We start from the raw sequence: 15,469 nt of genomic DNA, 5'->3' as shown, positions 1-15,469 counted from the left end.
TTTATGCACCACATAATATGTACGCAAGTGCCGCGCATAAAATATACGCTAATATTACGCACCACCTAATACATAGGCAAGTACCACTAGACCAAAAGGTACACTTCTCCCTTATGTTCATGTACCCAGGCATGCTTCCCCTGCTGTCCCATATGCATTCCAGAGGTGTTGGCATCATTTCCTGAGGTTTCATTGTGCACTTGATGACCTCCTGGTGGTGGAATCTTGATTTCCAGGTCCCAAGGATTTTTCTCCCATAGACTATAATGGGATTCGATATTCGTTCGAATAGTCAAATATTAGAAGTTATTCGAATCGAATATTTCACTATTCGCTCATCTCTAATTATTACCTTTCCATGCTCCCACAGAGCCTATTCATACCCTTCCACGCGCCCCCAGTGTCATCCTACGTATCCTTCGAATGCCTGGCTGAATGATCCCTCCTCCACTTCCGAAACAGACTCCTTTGGCAGTGACAGCCCACTCAGCCAATCATTGACTAAGGCGGGACATTGCCATTATTACTGCTTTGGATATTGCTGACACCTCTGCCTGAGGCAGGTAGAGAGCAGTGTGTCAGACTGAAAAGAATACACTGCATCCTGCAGGACATACAGCAGCTGATACGTACTGGGAGATTTGAGTTTTTGTGTAAATATACGTAAACTACAAATCTTTATAACTTTCTGACACCAAATGGTTTGAAAGAAAAAAAATTCTCTGGAGTACCCGTTTAACGTATAAGAGATACCGAGGTGTGGCATCTGCCACAGGCGTCTGTGATACCTTGAATGGTCCAGCAATGTCCCTGTCCATACATGGACTGTTTTGTGGAGTTTTCCTAGCCAAAAACAATATCCAGAGATTATTGTAGAGTAGCCTGTTCAGAGGGCTATGATCTGCTCCTACTGGCACCTGACAGCAGTGTACTGCATACATGGGGGCAGTTGTATTATCAGCCTTTCCACATGCACCCAGCTTCCTGCTTTATGTAGCTTGCACAGTCCTCATTTGTATAGGTTGTGATTAGAGGTGAAGAAGCCAGGCTGGAGTGCACAATGTAGCCAATCAAGATTAGCCATTCAGTCACAAACATGATAAGAAATAACTTTACAATAAGAAATACAAAAATGTACTTTTATTTATTAAAGCAAAAATATCCAAAAATAAATACAAAGTGATAAATATTGGGGGAGATTTATCAAACTGGTGTAGAATTGTCTTGGTTCCACCTTAATTCCTCAGATTTCTTTTCATTTTTCAAAGAATCAGTAAGGAATGAAAATTGGAATCTGATTAGTTGCTAGGGGCTATGACAATTCTATTCTACTTTTTGATAAATCTTCCTGATTGTGTCCTGCATAGCTCCATCCAACAATAAGAATCCGTATCCAAATGGGGGCATGCTGAAAACCTCAACTGAATTAAAGGACGACATGATTAAATCTTAACATTCTGTACACAATAAAACACAGGCAGCAGTAAATATCCTACAGAACTACTTGGAGTTTTCAGCTTAATACTGTTGGTGCTTTCAAGAAATTAGTAGACAAAAACATGAAACATCAGATCTGAGTCTTCCTACTCATTCAAAAAAAAACTGACTTAAGGCCCAATTCCACGTGCCGACAGTGAGAAGCAAACGAGCAATGTGAGCGCTCGTTCCTATTCTGCGCAGCAGCAGCGAGCAGGTGAGTCCGGCGAGGGAGGGGGAGCTTCGGGGGGCTGCCCGGGTGATCGCTTATGTCCGGGCAGCCCATAGGATATAGTGGCGGTCTGCTGCCGCCGCTCCATTTCCGCGGAGGGACAGCAGTAGATCGTTGGTATATAAGTCCTTTGTCTTTCAACATGAACGATGTCCGCTGATCGTTGCCTTCTATTCCACGGGACGATTATCGGCCGTAACGGCCAATATCGGCCGAATACGGACGATAATCGTTCTGTGGAATAGGGCCTTAAGGCTATCTTCCCACTATGGGAACGTGCCTTCATTTAGTGCGGAAAGGCGGCTGTCTACTGATAATGACGGCCACAAATAATTATTATCATTATTTTCGGCCCTCATTATCAATAGCCATAGGCATTGTTAACATACCGTCTTCTTTTGCAGTTCAACAGCCTTCTTTTAGGAAGAATGTCATTTTGAAATGACACCCGTTTTTATAAAGAAGCGGCAGTTTTTTATTGTTAATATTAAAATGGCCGACATTTCAACAGTGTGAGAACATAGACATACAGAGATTGCAGGAAGATCAAAGAAAAAGTATTTCCAAAATGCTGTACAATTTGCCTAAACAAACATTAAACTAACATATTTCAGGGTGGATGTAAAATCATTAAATATATGTAATACCTACTCTTCCTAAATGAACACATGGCTTAACCAGTGTCCCTGAGGAAGCAGGAAGCAAAACGGCATTGGAGTGTGAGGTTGGGGCCAGTAGACTGGGATACAGGTTGCATATTGATATTATTTGCTATTTCTATTTCTGTGTAACAGTATATCCCTTAACCCTGTTCAGCATACTAGTAGCATGGTTTATTGCACTAGCAAGTCTTGTTTTCAATAGTGTATTGTGTGATGGTATACAATAAATAATTTTTATATTTCTAACTTGGTATTATTTTGCTTGATTTTTGAAGTACAAGATATATTTTTGTAGGACCATATATTAAATATATGGTCTGTGAGCTGAGGCTCTCCTATTATTGGAAATATGGAACTCAGCTACAGGTTGAAGACTAGAAAAACCAGAATACATTTGCATGATCTGCGTGTGTTAGTCTGATTTCTAAGGGTATGTTTACTCTACGGAATATGCAAGGAAATATCAAGCGGAGGCCGCGTGGTAGACTAGGCTTGAGGTTCAGCCTGTCCCACTGACTTTCCTGAACTTCCTGAACTTAATCCGCCATCCACCAAAAGAATTGACATATGATTTCTTTGGGAGGACGGCAGATTAAGTCAGTGAAACAGGTAGAACTTCAAGTGGAATCGGTCGTGATTTCCTTGCATATTCCCTAGTGTGAACATACCCTATTACAACAACAGATTATCTGACAGATTTTTTTGATCCAAAGTCAGGAATGGACCATAAACAGAGAACAGGTAATAAAGGAAAGACTGTGATTTATCCTCTTTTCAAATCCATTCCTGGTTTTGGCTTAGAAAAATCTGTCAGATAATCTGTTGGTGTAATAGGGCCCTAAGACGGGCACATAGCAGCCTCCCCCCCATGTTCTGCTATATTCTAGAGCAACGCTTGACACTGTCCATGGATACTAAGTGGGAGATTTATCAAAGGGTGTAAAAGTTAGACTGGTATAAACTGCCCACAGCAACCAATCACAGCTCTCTTTCCTTTCGCCAGAGCTGGAAGCTGAGCTGTGATTGGTTGTCGTGGGCAGTTAACACCAGTCTAACTTTTACACCCTTTGATAAATCTCCCCCTAAATGTTCACAGGAGACTGTATAGTTATTAAGATCAATTCAGTTGTCCTAGACCTATAGTATGAGTGAGTATAAGGTTGCTTACACAGTAGCGTAATACAGATGCCTTTCATGTGCATCCATATTATGGCTGGAAGTCCCGGCTGACCATGGCTCTAATTACCCAAACTGACAGTTCTTATGGTGCATTTACACAGAACGATTATTGTTCAAATTTTCGCAATAAAGATCGCATTTAAGCAATAATCGGTTTGTGTAAACACAGTGAACGTTCAAGCGATTTTGATCTTTCAACATGTTCTCAAATCGTCGTTGCTCGTTTACTAAAAATTTGCAGATCACTTCATGTAAACAGTCTTTCAAAGATTCACCCTATGTGTAAGATGGGCTTAAGCAATCTTAAAAACGATCGCAATAACGATTTTTCTAACGATTTATCTCTTCACACTGATCGTTGCTTCGAAATCATTAAACGATCGATTGGGCGAATTATCACTCAGAGTAAACATAAGTTCAGATCATTAGATCTGTTGTCAGGACAGGTGACCATAATATGGAGGCAGAAATGTGCCTATATTACGATTATTCTGCTATGAATGTAAGGCTTTCTTCACAATGAAAAATGTCAGGGGATTCTCCCATGTATACCTCCACAGTATATCTATGAGAGATGCCACATAGTGTGGTCCATCATACATTAACTCCTGCGCTAAAAAGAAAAAAGTAGTACACCACACAGTATACAAGCAATAGGTTGTATCCACCTGTTCTATAAACATCCTCTTCCCCTCTTATCATTCATAACAAAGAATATTAGAGAAAATGTATTCACACAGCTAATAGCCAGGGCATAGACTATAGGTCCCTTTAACTCCAACCTTTAAACTAGGCTTCTCCAGTCACACTAGGCCGCAGTTTTATCTAGTCTAATCGAATCATTTACCAAGGAGTTTAAGAATCAGATGAGTTTTTTTGTTAAAAATAGCAACTCTGAGTTTGTTAAAAAGATTTCTACAAAAGTATTCAGGTGTGTGTGTGTATAAGACACTTGCAAACAAGGCACATTATAAGGGGAGCGTGGAGACATCAAGCCCCCATCAAAATGAATAAGGAACCAGCTGCTCCCTTTCATACATCATTAGAAACATTATAAAAATAAACATATCTGTAATGTACAAGTAGCTATACAGAGAGAGAGAGAGAGAGAGAGAGGAGTGGGGTGGTCAGACTGTGATCTGCGGAGTGTCTCTGTAGAATGCCCTCTGGTGGGTTGTGCAGGGGTCTGGGAGGAGACGTTGCACGGGGTCCATCTGGGGGTCTGGAAGTAGATGCAAACCTGCGGTGTTATAACTCTTAAGGGAGTTGTCTACCAGCTGCTTTAGGCCAAGCTGTTCAATCTAGAGAAACAAAGAAGAAGAAATTATGGAAAAAAAAGCCAGACACAAACAGGCGGATAGTGGCAAAGTGTGGGAACAGCATATGCTACATTTGCACAAGGGAACACGTCTATATATAGTGGAGTCTAGTCACCTATATAGACACCTGATTGTGACCATACACAATACACAGAAGGTGGGTGGTATGCACTCTGTCAGTCACACAGGTATGTGCTTCTTTGTGCTTCAGTTCCTCAGTTTTCAAGATTTCTGCTTGTAAAATGTATTTTGCCTCACAGCTGAACATTCCCTACAGGGGTGCTTCTGCCATGATGGCACTTAACACCTGAAGTCATGGGCTCAGGCGATACCCTCAGTTGTTGGAAGGAGGGCAGTAGGAGCAGCAGCAGCCACCAGGAGCTGCACCTGGCTCTTTAACTGTGACTGCTGGTTAGGGTACAAACACACACAGCGTATACGCAGCAGATTTGGTGGTGCAGATTTGATGCTGTGTTCAGTTATTTAGATCTAATCTGCTGCGTATCTGCTGCGTATTTGCTGCGTATCGCAGCAGTAAATACGCAGCGTATATGCCGTGTGTGTTTGTACCCTTAGGAACACTCTTTTAACACCCTCATAAAGGCCAGAAAACACCTGAACACCTCACCTGAACAATGATCAGTTTCATGTGGACAGGAATGGCATCTGGAAACTCTTCTCCAAAGCACAATGTGACTCTGCTGTCAGGGGGTCTCATCTGGCTGGAATAACAGTGCTGGAAGTCTAGAGGAAAACAGAATAGATAAAAAATATCCCTGTTACTACCTTTGCCTTAAGATCACAAGATCTGGAGACCGTAAGTGCCATATTACAGAGCCCAATAAATAATGCAAACAATCGTTGATCTGCTAGATCGGTGCTTGTTTATTGAGCCTTTTACATGGCTCGACCATTGCGCAGCAAGAACTGCAACTAACAAAGTTCATGCATAGCTGACCACACTACCGCTGGCCAGCGATTGGCTGAGCGGCCTGTCACTTCAGAAGCTGGCTCTGCAGTACTCACGGCAGCTGTAGGACCATGCAGAAGACAGGATGGTATTGTGGAGAGGGCAGAAGCCTCGGGGATTGTGGAGAGGTAATGTATGAACTTTATTATTTTTTTACACAATCATCAGCCGTCAGCTGTGCATCGCTATTACACATAGCAATACGCGCCCAGCTGGTGATGATTTTAAGTAAGGACCTAAAGACACAATCAGCCGATGATCATTGTCATCGGCTGATCGTTATCTTTATTACACAGATCGATGGTCGGTTTGGCAGATTATTGCCCCATGTAATAGGATCCTAACACTCACTTAAAAGTGAGGATGGAATCAGTCACCTACCTCTTATATATTGATTGGTATCAAATATCTTGATAACCTCATCGCGATCCAGCTTGGCAGATCGGTCTTTATACGGCAGGCAGTTCCCGCTCCAGAAGACTCTTCCCTGGCACAGCCTTTTGATGAAAATCCCACGTCTATTGCTATATAAAAGGACACCCCTTTCCAGGTGGCCAAACAGCTTCTTGGTGATGTGTCGCTGGCGTACACTGGCAATGTAGTCAGCAGATGGGAAGCGTATGTTCTCTAGGGTCTCAGTCCCATAAGCCTTTTCTCCAGTTAGACCTACAGACAGTCGGCATCCTTCAGGCCGAGTTGTTGTGACCTGGCTAACTGCTTTACCGCCATAATAAAACTGGATGATCATCTGTGACATTGCTGTAGACAAGAAGTATGCAAATGAGTGTGACAAAATATGGAACAGCAAGACATAAGGATCTACAGTAAGGAGTGCTTCAGTATGTGCCATTACAGGGCAAGGGCAGTTCAATTCTTATAGCCCTAACAACATTATTCTGGGAAAAGATTGGCACAATAGAATGCACTGGGGTCCACCTGGCCTTACTAAACTTTTAGTCCCATCTAAGGCTAAGTTTACACAATGTAAAACAGTGTTTGCAGTGTCAAACAATGGCCGCTGTTTTACATGTTCTAGCAGTCGATACTGCCATGTCAGCTGCAGGAACATTATTTTATTTCTATTTGGATTGCGGGAACCTTTGAGTGTGCCTGCAATCCAATTAGCCATAGACCTCTGTGCAGTGTACGGCCAGCACCACAGCCATGCTTTGTGTGCACAGAGGATTAACTGTTGCTGCTCGCCCAACTGCGGCTGCAGAAAATTGACAAGTTAATTTTTTTCCTACAGTCGCGTCAACATCGCCCATAGTGTATGCTGTGTGTGAACACTGTGGCCATTGATGCATTGACAGCTGTGGTCACTGCAGTGACGGAAAACTACGGTTGTTGTTTTAAATGAAACCAATGGCCATAATTTTACTTTTAATGTGAATATAGCCATAGGTGTATAGGATAATGGCCATAATCAATTACGACAATTAAAATCATGAATATGCTCATTATTTATTACCTGCTTTTGCAATATATACGGTCGCAATCTGTTCACCAGTTTTATTTTTCCTCAAAATTATGGCCTTATTTTGCTTTTATTATACTGTGTGTGAACATAGCCTTAAAGAGCCCCCGACATTGAAACTGTCACAGATACATAACAAAAGAAATAAGTCCAACAGCACCATGAAACACAATCCACTTAGGCCTCAGTGGTGTAGGAATCCATGCTTGTAAGCCCACACTTGCCAAGCGCAGGCAACATTGAACTTGAGAACAAGGAAATCCAACAGCATCCAAAGATGTTTTTCTAGGATCTGGTAGAGAGGTGCAACATTTCAACCCAGTGGGTGTTTATCAATTGACCAATCAGAAGAACAAGCCGGGAAAAGTCCACACTGCTGTGTGTTCCACTCCTCACTCTGTGTTTGTCCACCCAGGATGGCCCCATAGACTTCCATTATGCAGCCGCCCAGGTCACATAACACAGAGCTGGGAGAGAACGTGCTGCGAGCAGACTTCACCTTGCTCATTCTCCTGATCGGTCGTAATCTAAACCCCCAGACCCCAACTGATCAAAACTACTGAGATGTCTCTGTTTTTCTTTAGGCTATGTTCCCACTATGCCTTCTTAGGTGAAATAACAGCCATTATTTCATAATAGCGGCCGTAAATTATGATAATTAATAATGGCCATCAGACGTGGTAACATAGCCTTAACCTGTAAAGTCCCATTCAGAGAAACTTTAAGACAAATACATGTTATTTTTAGCAGACAGGACCTTAAAAAACCCTCTATGTCCTGCCACGTTCTTCCCCAGAAAGATTTCTCTTGCTTTAAAAGTACAGTTTTCTAAGGCTATGCTCCAGTGATCAGTGACGAAGGGAGGAGAACAGGTGTTTCCTCTATATGAGTCAATGGTAAGAGGGTAAGTTAAGGGACCCTCCATAATCGCCCATGACATTTTCAGAAATATTTGGTAGTTTTCATTTTATACTGAAAACTAAAACTGATTTACCTATAATTCAGCAGCATTACCAGTAAGCACCCTACACTCCAGACTACAGACTCTTTTATGGTAACTTTTTCTTTTAACATTAAAGCCAATGGCACACTGAATGGATACATTATTTCATTGACACAGTCAAAGCCAGCAAAGTATAAGTCTGTTCCTAGTGAGATACGTCATAGTAATTGCTGGATGCCAGTGTGTCCTTGGATCCCAGTCGTATTAGTATCTGCATAGCCTGCAGTAAGTCATTTATCAGAGCTTTCCAGTTACGGTAATACTGCATTTTTCTCTTTCTTATCAGCTGACAGACAATTTACAGGAAAGGTGGTGGTATCAATAGTATCAATAAAGATAAGACATTCTTCTCCTTGAGAACAGTACCTTCATTTAGTACTTCCATGAGGCATCGTTACACATAAGGATATCACCCAGTAATCCAACATTGGATGAGGGAGATGTACAACTGCGGATTTCTGGTATACTTGTATTCAAAAGAATGGTGTTTGTACAACCAGTCCTATGTATTAAGGCCATAAAGGGGTAGTTCACTATTTCTTTCATATCATATCAGAGATTTGTAATTTACTTTTATTTACTTTACTATTAAAAAAAAAAAAAAAAACTCAAGTCTTCCAGTACTTATCAGCTGATGTAGGTTCTGCAGGAAGTGGTGTATTGTTTCCAGTCTGGACAGCAGGAGAGGTTTTCTATGGGGATTTGCTACTGCTCTGGACAGTTTCTGACATGGACAGAGGTGGCATCAGAGATCACTGTGTCAGACTGGAAAGAATACACCACTTCCTGCAGGACATAAAGCAGCTGATAAGCACTGGAAGACTTGAGATTTTTTATTAGAAGTAAATTACAAATCTCTGGCACTTTCTGGCAACAGTTGATATAAAAGAAAAAAATGGTTAACAACATTTTTAACACTGCAGTGCCAGTAGTGTGGTGCAAAGGTTAACACGGAGAAAAAAACAACTGGGGAAACAACACATATTGGGTATCGCCATGTTTGTAACAACCTGAACAATAATGCTATATTCCTTCTGTTAATCCACCCCCCCACCCAACCATGGTCCCTATAGCTTTTGCATTACCCATCCTGAAATAGGCTATGTTCATAGAACATATCTTTTTGTGAATGTACAGCCGTTGTTGTGATCGGCAACAACGGCCATACTTTTTACGAACAGATACATTGCTTTGTCTTCTATGGAATCCCGGCCGGAGCATTTACAAATAAAATACGCTCCAGACGGGTCACGTAACGGCCGGTCTCTTACTACATGTGAACATAGCCATATCCTGCAAAATTAGGAAAGTTCAATAGGCGGCCCATAGACAGTTTTATTTTATTACTTACCAGGTGGGACAGACTCATTCATATACATGGCATAGGCATCTAAGCCGTTCAGACCTAAAGAGGAACAGAAACCATCAGGTTAACAAGTCTGTGCCTGCGGTAATCCTACATCAAGAAACCCTAGGAAATCCCAGCATGGTCAATACTTATACTCAAGACTGTCCCGAGCTGGGAAGCTATTATAAGGTGTCATATGGCTCAATAACACCTGATCTTGAGACATCCCCCACCATGCTTTTCACTAACATACAACATACCAATGACTCATTGTTGCTACAAAAAAAAATCCAAACTGTTTATTATTTTCACCAAAACATAACTGTATTATGCATTCATGCTTTACCCCAGTGCTATATTCAAATGCCTGCAATCCTCAAATATAGGAGGCCGAGCAGCAATTGTAATATCTAAAGCCTAATCTGATTTTAAGGGTCCATTCACACGTACAGGATCTGCCGCAGATTCAATGTTGAACATTTGCAGATTTGTTCCATCATTTAGTTTTATTGATATTTGAAGCTTCATCTCTGCAACATGAGATCCTGTATGTGTGAATGGACCCGTAAGGAGTTTTTTTTTTGTGTGTGTGTGTCTGTAGGGGGGGTTGTCTTTATTTTTGTGTGTTCATATGGATTTCAATATATGTATATGTATATGCTGTTATTTTTAAGTAGTGTATGCAATTCATGTAATTTGTAATGTAAGGTCATTTAAGTAATGACATAAGTAATACCCACACAGACAGTGATTGGCTGAGCGAGTATGTCAACAGGAGAGCAAAAAGTGTCGACCAGAGGGAATCAGGCGTCCGTGGATCATCTGTAGCAGGGGGGTTGTGGCAGATGAGTAAACTTTATTTATTTATTTATTAATTTTTTAGCCCAGCCTGGCAACTTAAAAAAGAAAAATACATAGCCAGGACAAACATTTTTAGCTACGTTCACACAATGATTTTCAATGGCCGTTTTTGATACTTAAAATAAAGGCCGTTGTTTGCAATGATGACCCATGGAGCATTATTCTACTTCAAAGTCAAAGATGGCCATTTTGGGTGAGTCTTTAATTAAAAGGTTTATTGATTTTAATAAAAAAGGACAGTTAAAAAATGTACTATGTGTGAAAACGTGAAATAACGGAAATCGGCCATTATTTTACACATTGTGTGAACCAACGGCCATTGTTTCCATAGACTTCAATGGCAATCATTGAAGAATGAAGACAACATCCGTTATTTTAAATTAAAATGGCAGATGTTATTTGTGTGTGAACATAGCCTAAGTGTAACATAATACGGCAGCTATAGCTCAACTAATACAGTGAAACATGCAGAGATCACATTGAAGCCATGTTCACACACACTGTCTTTTGATTACAAAAAATAACAGCCATTATTTTCAGTCTTCAATGATTTCCATTAAAAACAGCCATTAATTCGCACAATGCATAGAAAACCAGTCATTGTTCACAGCAGCCGTCAAATTAATGTTTAAGACATTTATTAGTGGACATTTTTTAGTGAACAATGGTCATTATTTTAAGGTGTTCACATACAGATTTTTTTTGGCCATCCTTGCACCCTCTTTTGAACAAAATTCAATAGACCTTGAAAAATAGCCACTACAAAAAGGGTGTTGAATGTGTCCATCATTCATCCTAAACTTAAATAAAGTACCATCAGCCGCCATTGCAACTGACGGCTGCCAAAGCATGTTAAACAATGACTATTCTTTTGAGTATTAAATAACAGCCATTGAAAATTATTGTGTAAACATAGCCTTACCATGTATCATGAGCTACCCTGGTTCTCTCAACCTCACTAGGCAAGCTTACCTGCACTATGATTGTAAATCAACCAGTCCTGTAGTACTTGCTTTTGACATGTATCCTTAGCAGGGGAGGGACTACGTTTAATTAAAGCCAAATAGTCATCTGTAGATGCCTAAAATAAAAAAGAGAAATGAAATAATGATATATTACTAGAACTAAAGAGCTCAGTCATCTATTATAATCTGGTTATTAATATGTTGTTAAAGGTGGCTAAGTACATAATGGCACCACTACAGAATCCGCCACATGGGAGTCTGATAACAGACAGTCATCATGATAATCCACTTGTTACAGTTATAACAATTGTCTGGTAAAAATGTTCAGTGTCTTTTTTATTCCTAGACTGATGTCGAATTTGTAGCCTCCATATTATTACAGTTGCCCATTCCTCACCTCGATTTCCGATGAGCTGCAGTCCATTTCTGTGACTTCATTCAGACAGCCGCCTCCCAGCTTACCTGGAGAACCAAAGACAATTATACAGAATGAGTCAACTATGTTATATAGTTATCTGTACTTTATCTGTACTTGTGGTAAACCCCTGGCAATTTGTGGTGAAACTGTATATGCCAAATTGCTGAAGATGACCATAGATTAAGATAAGATAAACTTTAGATACCGTACAAGGCTACCACATGCAGTAATATCATGTAGGACCATACAGACTGAAAAGATAATGGGTAACAATTAATAAATGTTACATATTTGCCATTAGAAACCATCAATTTTGGCAAAACTCTATATAATTTTTCAGAACAATTAGGGGTAGAACCTATGACCACCCCTTCCATATTGTGGAAAATATTTCATACTGTATGACCAGCACTATAGTAAGATCGATCCTGGGGATGACATTTGGCGAACATCTTGCTCAGATTTTTGCACGGCCCCGCCCCAGTCACTGATTTATTGCGCAGGATCTCTGGGAGCCGGGAGCCTCAGATGCAGCCGGAGCGTGAAGCAAGTAAAGTATCTTCCTGGCGGCAGGGGGTTAATGGGAGTGGCACTCACATAGCGGAATGACAGTATGTAATCACATTGACAGGAGAGGTTTCCGCAGCGGATTTCAAACTACGTGTGAATCTAGCCTTAGTACTTAAGTATCGGCTGGATGATCTTTCCGGCCGCAGTGTTCTGATGCTAGCGCATCAGTGTGCGCCCGCATCAGAACTTCCCATAGCACACAATGTAGCAAGCGGCTGGAGCCGCTCCCTTCATTATGTGAACTGACATGGGTTTCTATGGCCGCAATTCACTTAATTGCGGTCGCAGAAAACTGGAAGAAAACTATGTGTATACACTCTGGCCGGGATCCCATAGAAGAACAGGCTGTGTTCCACACCGTACAAAGTACATGTCAACATAGCCTAAAAATACAAATAGTGACCAAAATACTGCTGTGAGGTCATTAATTTTGCATCCCATACAGCCGATTCCGCCTCCAAGTGGGTTGTGGGTATGTCGCCACAAGGTTTATACAGTACACCTGGATTTGGGGACCATCAGTGGACGCCATTTTCAGGTCTCTCCACAGATGTTTAAGTCAGAGCTCTGGCTGGGCCACTCAAGGACGTTCACAGAGTTGTCCTTAGGCTATGTTCCCACATTGTCTTTTTAGGTGAAATAACAGCCGTCATTATAAAAAAAAATGCATTTTTTCATGTAAAAAAGATGTTGTAGAAACATAGCCTTAAGTTGCTCCTCCATTATCCTGTCTATGTGCTTAGGGTCATAGGAGGGAATTTATCAAAGTTCTGGAAAGTGGTCTATATTATACCTTTTGCCTTTAGAGCACTTTTTTCTTGCACCAAATTTATCAACATTGCAGAGGCACCAACTAAATTTGGAGCAGACAAGATTTGGAGTGGATGCGCCATTGCACCCATTAACATGGCACATCTTTACAATTGTACCATTTTAATGCATAATTTATGCCACTTGTAAGTGTGGTCCGGACTGGAGTTGCTCTGGACTTTTCTCTGTCAGACAGGCATGACAGGGACAAATCAGAAACCAGATAATAATAAGAATAAAAAAAAAAAACCTTGTCAGGGGTCCAGAAATGGCAGACACATAGGCAGGGTCAGAAGTCCAGAGGTCAGGTCCAAGATGACAGGCAGCTGAGTATAAATTACCCGCCATCCTTGCTCCCTGACTGGGCAGCCTGCTCTGCCTCCTGCCATACCTTCCCTACCAGCACTACTAAGTTGTTTGTAGTATTAAAACTCAGCTCTGTTCACTTCAGAGATGAGCTGCAATACCAAACACAAACTGAGGACAGATGTGGCGCTGTTTTTGGAAGTAAGCAGCTAAGTTTCTCTTATCCTAGATAACCCTTCAAAACGTTTAAATCCTCTTACACATTCAGGCTTTGTTCCCACAACGTTCTTTTTTGCCTATGTTCTTTAGGCAAAAAAAATGTCCATTGTTTTATAATGAAGGCCATTAATAATGATCATGATCATTATTTACGGACATCATTATAAAATAAAAGCTGTTATTTTGAAAACAACGGACGATATTTTACCTAAAAAGATGTAGTGGGAACTCCACAAGCTAATATCAGTCACACCCTTTTGATATCTATGGCCAATTTATAGTGCACACACCCCACACCTAGGCAGTTCAAGGCTGTGTTAAAACACACTGTCAAAATGACGGCCGTTTTCATTGAAGGGTCTTCAGTTAACGGCAAATGTGAGATGTTATTTTAAAACAATGTCCATTATTTGTATAATAACTGTTATATATATAATCCACTGTTATAAAATTAACATTTGCTGTTTGCAGTTAAATGACTGCCATCCAATTAAAATGGCCATCATTTTGATGGTGTGTGAACATAGCCCAAGACTCTAGTAATGCTGTGTGGCAATGCCTGTGAAAGCTGCGCTGGACTATATGTAAGCCAGGAAGGGCACCCAGATTAATTTTTTGTTTATAAGGGTAAACAGTCTTTTTGATACAACTATCCATTATATATCTGCATCATTATCTGATCTGAGCTGACTTACACTTTTGTTCTTCTTCTGGGACAATCCTATAAACCTTGTAGGGTTCTGAGATATCCAGCTGGGATCTGTCTGTCACCTCCTCAAAATCGGGACTTTTGTTTAAGGCACAGCGTAATCGTGTCTTCCATGTGGCTGGTTCCGCCCTGTCACCTTCTTTGAACTTTCCTTTGAATATTGCCCAAGCCTAAAAAAAAATAGGGATAAAACAGGTTCCTTCTAATAACTCGCTTAATAAAACAAAGCTGGAGTACCATGTGATGGTGCCATATTTACTGAATATTTACTATTTCATGTTATTGGCAAAGAGTTCCCCAGTTCAAGCAACAGTTAGGGGCCAAACAGCTGATCAGGACCAAAGTTCCCTGTCACCATTGATCTCGGAACTCATTCATTTTTCAGCAGCCATCTAACAATCTGCACTAATGCCAGAGGAAGACAAAGATGTACAGCAAGGGTAGGTTCATACCTGCATGTTTTACCAGGGATTTGCCACAGATTTCACTCTATACATTAAAAAACTTAGAAAGAATTGAAATTTTAATTTCACACCGGAGGTCAATTTCAGATTCAGTATATTTTTTCCACAGCATGGATAAGATTTTTGAAGATCTTATCTACTTTGCTGCATCTGTATTACACTACAGATTCTCCACCCAGAAATCCAAATGCAAACTCCACAGCATATTTAACACATGTGATCACACCCTAATGCAGAAGCCTTATTGTGTGTTTACACACAGAGATTTATCTGACAGATCTTTGAAGCCAAAGCCAGGAACAGACTATAAACTGGGAACAGATTATATAGGAAAGACTGAGATTTCTCCTCTTCTCAAATCCATTCCTGGATTTGGCTTCCAATATCTGTCGGATAATCTTTCTGTGTAAACGCACCATAAGAGCTACAGCACATATGACCATAGGAGCCAGATCTTCATATACATGAGGCTGGAATTAAA

General features: G+C 40.7%; 1 protein-coding gene across 3 annotated transcripts in view; it reads right to left on the bottom strand.

Annotated features, from left to right (window-relative positions):
• Window positions 1-1,122: 1,122 nt before the first annotated feature.
• Window positions 1,123-15,469, bottom strand: part of IRF8 (interferon regulatory factor 8) — a 21,425-nt gene continuing 7,078 nt past the window's right edge. For all 3 annotated transcript variants that reach the window (XM_069966324.1, XM_069966323.1, XM_069966321.1), the window contains exons 3-9: window positions 14,511-14,694; window positions 11,890-11,954; window positions 11,500-11,608; window positions 9,670-9,723; window positions 6,220-6,597; window positions 5,497-5,612; window positions 1,123-4,850 (exon numbers count right to left, since the gene is read on the bottom strand). In XM_069966324.1, the coding sequence (XP_069822425.1) occupies window positions 4,677-4,850; window positions 5,497-5,612; window positions 6,220-6,597; window positions 9,670-9,723; window positions 11,500-11,608; window positions 11,890-11,954; window positions 14,511-14,694 (1,080 nt within the window). In that variant the 3' untranslated portion in view covers window positions 1,123-4,676. The remainder of the gene's footprint in view (window positions 4,851-5,496; window positions 5,613-6,219; window positions 6,598-9,669; window positions 9,724-11,499; window positions 11,609-11,889; window positions 11,955-14,510; window positions 14,695-15,469) is intronic.

This window comes from Dendropsophus ebraccatus, chromosome 4 (genome assembly GCF_027789765.1).
Source record: "Dendropsophus ebraccatus isolate aDenEbr1 chromosome 4, aDenEbr1.pat, whole genome shotgun sequence".
Lineage (NCBI taxonomy): Eukaryota > Metazoa > Chordata > Amphibia > Anura > Hylidae > Dendropsophus > Dendropsophus ebraccatus.
This window is presented reverse-complemented; position numbering and strand designations above follow the sequence as displayed.